The sequence below is a fragment of the Anabas testudineus genome, chromosome 15 (genome assembly GCF_900324465.2).
Source record: "Anabas testudineus chromosome 15, fAnaTes1.2, whole genome shotgun sequence".
NCBI classification, from domain to species: Eukaryota; Metazoa; Chordata; class Actinopteri; order Anabantiformes; family Anabantidae; genus Anabas; species Anabas testudineus.
The window spans coordinates 9,937,783-9,948,891 of NC_046624.1; the positions used below are offsets into that span (position 1 = coordinate 9,937,783).

The following is an 11,109-nucleotide window of genomic DNA, read 5'->3' on the forward strand; positions in this document are numbered from 1 at the left end:
TGAAATGAGGTAGTCTTCCTCTATACACCCTGTTTATTTCCATTTAGATTTCAATACCTTGATAGAAAAAAAGGACAATGTGAGACATTAAAATTCAACTCTTTTATTTAATGGAGTTGAAAACATTTTTCATTTCTGATGTATATAATTGGTCTGTTAGTGAGGCAATTTTAGTTTCAAAGGCTAAAACTCACACATCTAGCCTTACCAAAATGCACCACAACATTTGAACCATTTACTGTCAACCATCAGAAGACTGCAGCAGCATCATCCCAGTAGTGCTAAATGGCTTTCCATTCTTTCCTCTAAATGCTAAATGTACCTGCACTAAAACCAGATTTACTCAGAGAAACGTCATGCGTAGTCTATTCTACTTTTTTTCCTATTTTTGAGAAGATGGAGGGGAGGCAAACCGCAAAAAGAGGAAGCCACAGCAGTCGGTTAAGATGTGACCCAAAAAGGACATGTGTGACAATCCCCACAGGGCATTTCAAGAACTGATGCTTGGGGTTACTGCCTGGAGTGACCAACTATGAAAAGGGCAAAGGGACAGGTTGGATTATTTGAGCCATTACATACATCCAAAGGAAGCAAATGTCTGACTCTGAAAAAATACATCTACAGTAAAATGTACTGATCAATCACTGAATATACTAATCTATAAATTATATTGCACAGAAAACAAAAGAAAATGCATATAAATAGTTCTGAGTGAAATGTACATTACATATAATAGACGCCTCCTAGCTTGAATTAAATAAATAATAACATTACAGAAAGTCTTTTCGCATTTCTTTCGAATTGTGTGCCATGATATGCATACTCTATCTTCAAAAAACGTGTGTTTTGAGTGTGTGTGTGCATGTATGAGGTAGAACTCAGAAAGACGCACCACAGAAGAAAGGAACCCTGTCACAGAGAGGACTGGAAATCATTGAACTGAGTAAGGGCACTTAAATTAAATATCCTAAACATCAGACAGCTGTGAATTATGCCTGAAAGAACCTGCCAAGAGGGTTAGGTGACTAATTTAGATTTAGTCTCTGGTGACAGTCCCCAAACGCAGCACTCATTCTATCCAGTGGAGTGGCCTATATTAACTTTCAGCACTATTAGTAATTAATGGCTCCTTACTATTTCACATTTCTATTCACTTACATTCACACTGTTCTTCCTCATCCAACAGACCGTCAACTACAAATTACATCTAAGTAAATAAGTTAAAATACAATCGATTTCAGTATGCTATAGTAAAAAAGATATTCAGTGTCATGGCAATAGACCACTTGACCGCTTGTCAAGATGCACACATTGGAAATGACATAACACTAAGAAAAAAGTTAACCTGGATACACCAAGGGATGCTTTCTACAAGAAAGATGAGGAACAATGTCAAAATGAAATCATCCATTCGCATTAAGATCCAAGATGAAATGTGCTATTGTCTACTGTTAAAGAGAGAGTCAGTCTAGATTCATTGCATTGTGCCAAAACAAATATTCATACGTCAAATGAACAATTCAAAAATAAAAATATAAAGTCAACATAACATCGCAGTGCTACCAGTATGATATTCAACTGTATAGCAGTAGCTAAAAAACAGCAACGTCTCTTTCATAAGATACATCACAGATTCACATCAAAACATACTCTGATTCTTTGCAGCAAAAATACAGTAGTGATGATACAATTTCAAACCACAGTCATTTACAGCAGTATGGGGGAGAGGAAATAAAAACATTAAAACGTTAAAAGCTCAGTTCTATAAACTAACATGAGAAGTTCTGTTGGCCTAAACCCTCTCTCGTCACAAAAAGCGATGAGGGAAGATTTATATTTGTGTGTGTGCGTGTTTCAGTATTGTACGTGTGCGCTATCTGCAGCAGGCCAGTGCACTCAGAGAGGTATGGCTGTCCATACTGCTGTCTGTTTCAGATGTCATGGTGGGGTCACTGCTTGGGTCTGTGGGCTCTGTGGACATTGATGAGACATCATTGGCCGAGGAGGAGGAGGAAGAGGAGGATGTGGGCTGAGGGGGGCTGTCGATTACTGCTGCACCTGTGCTGCGAAAAACACACGTCAACGCATAGGTTTCATCAAAATACACAGGATTCTGCCATTATTTGATGAGTCACCACATGTAAACAGTATCGCAACACAAAGATTCTAAAGAAGCGCCAATTTGGTGATTTGCAAGATGCAAAAAAAAAAATTTGGTTAAAACTAGGCTAAAGCTTGTACATTTCAATTATGTATTAGGAGCTGCTATAGTACAGCAGCAATGAGATTACAATTTTTTTTTAACTCACCATTTGACAGTCAATTTGCAGTAATTGGCAAAAAGGTCAGAAGTAAAACGTCATTTTTTGAGTAAGTACAGACATACTGTTAAAACAACAGTCAATTTTGTCCCATACTATCACCAAGTAGTTAAGTAGGTTCTGTGCATATATAAATGATTATGATTATTCACCTAAAGGAGCTGGCTGGCCCCTTATCACTCCATTTTTCGTCCACTCCTCCCAGTCAGTCACTTCCTTATAAATCAGCTCTACAAATAAAAAAAAAGGAAAACCCAGATGATTTAGTAAGGTGAGAGAGGCGAGAAAGAAATCATTTATGCATGTATCACAGTATGTGATGACACTTTTCTGTATATGAGTGCATTGCATACTATAGAGTCCAAACAGCATCATGTTTCTAATCTGGACAGGCTGTGCTGGTGTGACCCTTCTAAAAATGAGTGAGGGGTCATTATCACCTGGCATGGGTTAGGATGAGCTCATCGTGTTGCACCACTGAAAGCGATATTTACTCACAATGTCTTATGCTCTACAGAATCAGGTTCCCCACAGTGGAAAACATTAACTGAGAGGCTTTAAAAGGGGATTTCAAGTCACACAGTGCAGCCAATGATAACTATAATGGAAATCCAAAACTCCTTTGGCAACAATGTCACTAAAGATCTTTCTGCACATGCAGTCGCTGCCTAATGGTATTCTTTACCCACGGTTTATTTTTGTACATTACATGAATAGAAAAGAGCAATGTCACCAATGATGAGCTGCAAATCACAGAACCAGTTGAGCATTTATTTTGTATTTTGCATTGTAAAAACTGATTTGGACAAAACTGAACATAAACATGCAATAGCCTTATTTTTGTGCATTTATATATTAGATGTTTTGCTAAATTAAACAGCTGGTTTGAAGTTGACTTTAAACTAACATTCTGCTATTTATGATGATTTCTGAACCTATGATATTGTGATGTGTAACTCATAGCAGTTTAAAGTGTTTAAACAATGTGATGACCCAACTAAATTTCTATATAAATCTATTATAATCAAACTATTCACTTTTGAGTTTACTAAATGAAACCGCAGCATAGCACATCCTAGCACAGTTAATTCCTTGGTAAATAATACACTGAAACAAACAGTGTTAAATGCGAAGCGATGAGTGTGGCATTAAGAATCTCAGCATGCTGTCTCACCTTTCCACTCTTCCACGGTATGCTCCCTCTCATCCAACTGTTTGTCTGGGATCTTTGGAGGAGGCTGAGAAAGAGAAAACGGTTTGAATGGCACATCGTGATAGAAGAGGGATGCCAACTTTCCACTTCAGGTCATGTAATTAAAATCTCATGTGACCCATTTAAGAGGCATGCAGTCCCAGCGATCCACCTACCGCTTCCACTTCAGCTGGATCGTACCAAACATTAATATAGGGGTGCTGCAGGGCCTCATCTACGGAGATGCGCTTGGAGGCATCAATTACCAGCATCTTGGATAAGAGATCTCTAGCTTGGCTTGCTGAGGGAAGAAACAGCAAATAGATAAAGTTTTGTGTTATTAATCAGAGCTCTGCAAAGGTTTGAGTAATGTGTTCTTTATGGTTTAGGTCAAGATATGATAATATCCACAAACAAAAAACACTACCTTTCAGTTTGTTGTGATCAGAGTCAGCAGGGAAGAGCACGTCTGGGAAGAGTTTTTCAAAACTGTATCCAGCATAGCGTGGCCTGTTTTCTACATACGTTCTTACTGACTGGTTCAGCTTCATAAGGAAATCCTGAGATGGTGTGCCCAGCTGCTCAATTACCTTGTTCCACTGGTCAATGTCTGAAGTGTAAATGTCAAGGAAACAGGCCACACAGACACTAGTAACAGACACTGCAACGCACCATTAAGACTGCTTGACATTTACCTTTCGCTGAGCTGCACACAAAAACAGCTCTACTTGTGTAGCACACACACACACACACATACTATCTGTGGTGACGCAGCTCTCACAGCACTCATTCCTTTACTGTACACCTAATGTAGAACCTCTTGTATATAATCTAAACTACTGCCCTTTCTTGTCTGACTGCTTAAAGTTCTCACAGTGGTAGGTGCAGTAGGGTAATGACCAAGGTCGCATTTGTCAGATGGAAAACTGGAAAATGGATAGAGTGGCAAAGAGGAACTCTCAGGATGGTGCTGAATCTCTTCACACAGAATGAAGTGATGACACAGTCAATGATGGGGAAGGATACGATCAGTGCCAGGGAACAACACACTTCCCCTGATCATCTCGGCCACTATGCAGCCCACAGACCATACATCCACTGGATGTAGACGTTGAGATGACAGGGAGGTTGACATGCAAACAAAATGGTGAAAAAACAAAAAGCACAAAAAAGAAACAGAAAACAAAGTGAGAGGAATTCAAACAAGATGGCAGCTGTGTGATGATATGAAGAAATGAAAATGGAGACCATGCAGCATCAGCCAGATATATGAGAGGGAGCAATGCAGCATTGAACTTCACAGCCCATGACTCCTAGAACGCTTCAAATAATGCACGTTGTTACACTAGGCTACATTAACAATTCCCTACAGCCTGGCATGAAATATTATATTCAAGCCCAAAATGGAAAAGGGGATGCACACTTTACAAATACTGTTAAGATTAACCGTGCGAAGAAGTATTTCCACAGAACCAAGGATACAGTCCCTTCCTGGAAAGAGGATTTTATGGCGAACCATTTCCGCCAGAATGCAGCCCACAGACCATATGTCCACTAATGAAAGTGGAACATGGTAAGAAAAAAAAAAACAACCCGATTAGAGGTGAGAGGAATGCACAACCACAGGTTAGTTTCCCGTAGAAGCCCAGTTAGTAAGCATATTTGTACTACCAATTCCCATTATGTACAGCATGCTGCTCATGCAGTGTTAACAGCAAGCCTTCTCTTCACACCCCTGTATCTGGGTTATTATATATCACACAAAAAATGTAATGCTGTAAATGTTGCCCCTGTAGACTGACAGAGTGACAGATCGTCACTAACCATTGGCTTGGTAGCCCATTCCCAGGATAACCTCTGGTGCTCTGTAGTAGCGTGTAACCACATATGGTGTCATCAGGAGACCTGTGGCTGCCGTCCGAGCCAAGCCAAAGTCCAGAATCTTCAGCGTGCAGTCTGACTTGACAACTATATTACTGGGCTTGAGGTCCTACAGGACAAGACAGACCAAATGTCATTATTTTGAAGTTCTTTGTGTCAATATGATCATTGACAAAATGATTATTAGAACATTTTGAGCAGCTGTATTCTAAGACAAGGATTATTCATATTATTCTGTTATTTTTTTAAAGATTACTTTTGTCTGTGTCCTGTTCTGCTGCCTGACAAATTGCTTACTGAGTTGCTTGATAGTAGCAAATGCATTTCAAGTTTACATTTTCCAGATGAATTAAATAGTGGCATTTCACAGTATTGATTTGTTTTTGTTTTTTTTCAGAGGCTGGTTGCTCCTTCGATCGTGCTAAGAATAACCGATCTTTGCTCAGTACATTTTTTAGGGACCGACCATTTTTTATTGCCCTAATTTAATCTGTTGTGACAGACACACCTGGCTCCATGTTTCTTATGCTAATGTAGTTTTCACCTGTGAGTTGTTGCGTGAATGCTTTCATTACACACTTTTTACTTATGATCCATGGAGGTCAGAAGTGTATTTCCAGCAAACCTTGAGAGGGTTTTATTACTCATTAAATGACTATATTCATCATCCAACAGTATTCCAGTTGACTGTTTGCCCTTATACTTGAGTGTCAAGTCTCACAGCATGTTTAAAAGTTCCTCTTCTGGGCCCTGTGTGGTCTCGGCCAGCTGATGCTTACCCTGTGAATGATGCCAGCAGCATGGAGGTGTTTGATACCGCACAACATCTGATAGAGCAGATATGACAGCCTCTCATGGTCCAGCTCCATCTGAATGACCTGGCACAGGTTGGCATCCATCAGCTCCATCACCAAGTATCTGACAGTGCAGAAACAGTTTACACAAACGGTTGAGAAGCATTTAACCAAACACATGAGCGAGTAACCACATTTTAAGAACGATACATAATGTATGATGTATGAATGTATGAAAACACACACACACACACACACACACACACACACATAACTGTAGTTACTTACACATCTTGGAATTCTTCTAATGATTTTTGTGGTGTAAATACATTTAATAGGCCAATAATCTGTGGGTATAAATGTAAGTAAATGAGAATGAATGAAATTACAAGTCAGATAAAGCACTATTTGATGTGCATACAGTACAAATGTAAGCATACAAATCCATTCTAAACATGCAACATACTTACATTTTTATGATTGACATATTTCATTAGGACTAGCTCTCTGTACGCCCTCTTGGCATGGGTTTGATTTTGAAACGGCCGACTCAGCTTCTTAATGGCAACATTTCGTTCAAGTATTTGGTCATAAGCAGAGCTAGAGAACAAAGTCACAAGTCAAAATGTGACCAGCACAATAAGCATCACAGTGATGGAAATATGTTATTGTATTGAATTGTTACTGTAGTCCGCTACAGTGATATATTTACTCTACTCTTTTCATCTATGAGAAACAAAAAAATCACAAAGACTACAACTATTTACAGTTTATGTGGTTTAATAAATATATAAAACAATTAGTTGATTCTCATATATGTTGGAATGTACTGTATGTTGGAAAACTGTGTCCTATATTTTACCAAGTAACTGAAAATGAACAAGACTGAAACACTCACCAGACGATTCCCTGTGCTCCTGAGCCGATGGGTCTTAGATTCTGGTATCGCTTCAGTACTGTGAACGTCGAATCCCCAACATCTAGGCTGTAGAACTCTCGTTCTCTCTTGTTTTTGTTCATGGCAAAATCTTCAATTACTGCTTTCTGAGCATCCAAAAATGTCCTCTGTGTACACAAAGATGGCAACACACCTAAATGTTATGCAGTGCCAGGTGCACAATAGCTGCAGAGCAAACCAGATGAAAATTCAAAAGTCAAATGAAAATCCTCGCTCCCCAAAAAAAACAAGAGAATAGACACTGTCGGGTTTTACACTTGAGGCGAGCACTGCAGCTCCTTATCTCACCAAGTCAGCAAACACACCAGGATGGAAGATTTGATATCATCAGCAGTGGTGGCAGAACAGCAGGCCACAGGGAGCTCTACTCCATCATACGAAACATGATTCTCAGAGTGACTCTGTCACACTGGAAAACCAAGCTTGGTGATAATTCCTGTGAGTTTGGACCCCAGCCCATAACTCCAGCCCATTTCTACAGGCAGGTCTTCCACAGGCACATGTTAACTGGGTCAAGTTGCACCATGAGGCCGGGAGCCCAGATAAGAAACAACACAGAGATGCCAATTCATGTGCATAATTTTACTAAACAATATTCATTTTGCATTACCAGAACCACCCAAAATCTAAAAAAGGAGAAATCTAACCACAGCTTCCTTTCCTTTTATTCCTTTCTTATATAAGCGACTTATTCACCCGCCCCATTCTTCCACTCTCCGGACACACAGTCCATATGAGGGATATAATTGCCAGAATAAAATGCGTCAGTTCTCCTTCTGTTCCTTCAGCGTCACAACGACGTACATAACATCCACCTCCTTCACAACATGAAAATAGACATGGCGCTTCTTTTTCTATTTTAGACAGGAAGACAATTACACTTGTCTGTGTCTAATAGTTTGAAAAACACTGCAGACAGTGTGCAGTAATTCTGGTATGTGCTCTGCTGTAAGGCCATCATTTCTGTAATAATGGTTATAATTAAGGTCAAGCATCTTCACATCCCCAGATTTCCTATTAGTTACATGCTGTGCTAATATGAACGTCCCACTTATAACTAGTGCTGATGCTTCCAGCTACCTGCTGCATCAACAGACTCCTCTGAATTATTTACTCTCTATTTGATTGGAGTTATGTCTCAGCTGCAGGATGTACACAAAAAATGCAGAAACCACATCAGTAGCATCTACAACATCTGGATTTTGTGAATGGATTTGAGGCCAGGGAGTGTTGTCTCTTCTAAGAGCAGAAAAGCAGCAGGGTCCTTCCTGCAGAGGACTGCTATATGCAGTAATTACCCAGCCTAATGATTTAATTAATGGCTTCCAAAGGACACATTTAAAAGACATATCAGATCCTGCCATTGGGGCTTAATATAATTTAGACTAAACATGAAAACAGAAACACACTCCTGAAAAACTGTGTCACTGTCTTGACTGCGCATTAACAAAAAATAAAATCATACTGGGCAGTTTTCTTAAGTGTAACATCACATATATAACACAAATGATTGACAAGTCAAATAAAATATTTCCATGGGCTTCATCATCTCTCTCCTTTTATTGTACCTTATGAATAAGATAGACTCTGTTACATATTACCACACTGTACAGTGTGTCCAAACGACAGGTGAAACACAGCTTTTTATCCCGGTTCACACACATGCAAACAGTCAACCGGGAAAAGAACAAGGATCACTATCGACTCCTTATTTATGTTCATTCCATGTCGGTGTGTTAACCTTGGCCACACGACCCCTCGTCTTCCCTTGTGCACGGCAGAGATAGCGCGCAGGTACATGCCTGTAGCTTCAGGCCGCATTCTGCATCAGAAAAGAGCCAATCATACGAAAATCCGCCGGACACTGCCCAAGACGACATTATTGCAGTGATAATGACATCCATGTCGCGATTTGACGGGGCCTGTGTGTGAGGCACGGCGCACAGTCGGCTGCGATACTCGCAGCTGCCCCAGTCTTCACGCAAACGTGTGTGTGTGTGTACATACGTGTTACAATGTAAGGACGTGAACACTGAGTGTTTATCGTTTCAAGTAAATAACAAGGGAAGCTACAGTGTAACAGCCTTTAACAACAACCGCGTCGGTAAAGCAGCATGCACACAGCGACACACGACCCTCCCCCACGGCCAAACAATAAGCACGTCCGAAGCGGAGAGGTACGAATCCGTATCTTACCTCTGTTCCCTCAGATCAAACTATCGATCCCCGCGGTCCGATCAGCGGCGAAATGCTCCTGAGCAGCGGGCTATTTGTTTATGCCGCCGGTGATGGATGATTTATTCCGTTGTGCGACTTAAAAATACATGACCTCACCAAATTTACTTGCCTACGTTTCCATCTGGCTGCTACTGACAGGCCAGGACGCGCAGTGCGCACGGGGCATGCGTCTCAGCAGCACGTCACTCATCCACAGACACACCCACCACCAAACTCCTACATCCTTCCTTCCGCCCATCCATCTATCTATATCTATCGAGATTGGCCATATTTGTGTCTAGAAGCTCATCATACAAGTTATGTGTAATAAGTATTAACACTAATGTAATAACAGTAAAATATATTAGGAGTTATGGATCATTGAGCACCCGGGTCAAACAGTTATTCCAATGTTTTCTCTATATAAAATACACTGGAAACTGTTGTTACCTCCACAAACTGTCCTTGCTGCAAAATCCTTCCTAGAGGTAAATAGAAGGACAATGTCTACTGTATATAAAAGGTGCATACACGTGAAAAATCATGTAGCCTATATATGGAAAAATCTAGCACAAAAATAATTTGTCCTTGCTCCTCTAATCTGTTAGATTTAGAGTAGCCTAATTAGCTTGTTTATATGGGCAGTGTATGAATTTCTTTATTGTCCCCTCTCACCGTAAAAACCTCTTGAAACTAGAACCCTGTTTATTTTCTTACCTCACTAATCTTGTTATGAACAGATTAAAACACATGTTTTCTGACAGGCTTTTTAACAATTGTGATGTGAAGATGAGGAGAAAAATGTAAAAAAAAAAAAAATATTTCACCTAAACCCGTATTTCTATTTGCCAAAGAATCATCTGAGAACTTTTAATCGCATGATAATTGTCATATGCCATTGCAGCATTTGTCATTATCTATTAACAAATAGACCTTTATATCACAGGAAACTGTAGGATAATTTGTGGACCTCAACATGCAGGCTCTGCAGCAGTCCACAGCATAGCAGGGTACCATCTAGACTTCATCCATCAATTCCTTTACACTACAACAGCGAAGGTATCCACGGACTCATGCTCTGCAAAGGCATGTGACTGAATAAGGACGTTAGGTAAAAAATGCGATAACTTAGCGCTGAGTAGTTTAAATTCTCCCTGCACCCACCTGACAGCCCTGGGTGGTTGTTATTTATCCTTGTCCCTGCGCAGATACCCCGGGGCCTGCAGAGACAAGCGCGCAATAGACCTGGGAGGCGGCATGGATAAACGTCCCAGCACCGACTCCCGCAGGAAGACAGGACTACTACGGTGTCTTACCCCTTGTTCGAAGAGAGCCCGCAGTGTTATGATCATTGTGGGGGAGCAGCCCTACAGCAGCGGGCTACACTCCACTCGCTTGGCCGAGGTCGTTCGTCCTTCCCAGGCGTCTCTGTAGCGCACCTACTACCGGGGAGCCACCGCACCTTTAGGCGTCAGACGGATTAGTTAAATCGGTGTAGCTGATCTCACCCCACCCGCTATTGGTGGCTCTGACCTGTCGCTGTCAAACCGCGAGGCTAATCCAATAAAGGTTTCAAGTCGAGAAGCTAAGTATAGCCCCAATTACAGTAAAAAGTTTCAGATCTGCCTCGTGCTGCTGGTGGCAATAGAGCAAAAGGAATGAATGAAGCATGTATGGTTAATGTCATTGATTCATTACCTGCCAGAGCGCAGCAGCCTGTACTGAGAGGACGTCAAAACAGCAATG

The 11,109-nt window shown here is 40.8% G+C and overlaps 1 protein-coding gene across 3 annotated transcripts; it reads right to left on the reverse strand.

Moving 5' to 3' along the window:
• Positions 1–87: 87 nt before the first annotated feature.
• mapk8a (mitogen-activated protein kinase 8a) lies at positions 88–9,521 on the reverse strand. Of its 3 annotated transcripts, none has more exons than XM_026354655.1 (12): positions 9,343–9,521; positions 7,087–7,253; positions 6,659–6,788; positions 6,477–6,535; positions 6,174–6,312; positions 5,338–5,503; positions 4,540–4,611; positions 3,941–4,123; positions 3,690–3,814; positions 3,496–3,559; positions 2,474–2,551; positions 88–2,058 (listed from the first exon to the last, which is right to left on the reverse strand). In XM_026354655.1, the coding sequence occupies exons 2-12, from the start codon at positions 7,206–7,208 to the stop codon at positions 1,874–1,876; spliced, it is 1,323 nt and encodes a 440-aa protein (XP_026210440.1). In that variant the 5' UTR covers positions 7,209–7,253; positions 9,343–9,521; the 3' UTR covers positions 88–1,873. The 3 variants fall into 3 exon arrangements, with proteins under 3 accessions (XP_026210440.1, XP_026210441.1, XP_026210442.1); XM_026354656.1 differs by lacking the exon at positions 4,540–4,611 and adding an exon at positions 4,996–5,067; XM_026354657.1 differs by having other exon boundaries at positions 1,902–2,063.
• Between the last annotated feature and the right edge of the window lie 1,588 nt (positions 9,522–11,109).

What these genes read in the sequence shown, in the direction of transcription:
- mapk8a (XM_026354655.1), bottom strand. Translation starts at nt 7,208, where the DNA reads ATGAACAAAAACAAGAGAGAACGAGAGTTCTACAGCCTAGATGTTGGG. An exon ending in TGATCACAACAAACTGAAAG is followed by an intron (nt 3,815 to 3,940) that starts GTAGTGTTTTTT and finishes TTCTTCCCTCAG; the next exon opens with CAAGCCAAGCTAGAGATCTC. An exon ending in TACCGTGGAAGAGTGGAAAG is followed by an intron (nt 2,552 to 3,495) that starts GTGAGACAGCAT and finishes TTTTATTTGTAG; the next exon opens with AGCTGATTTATAAGGAAGTG.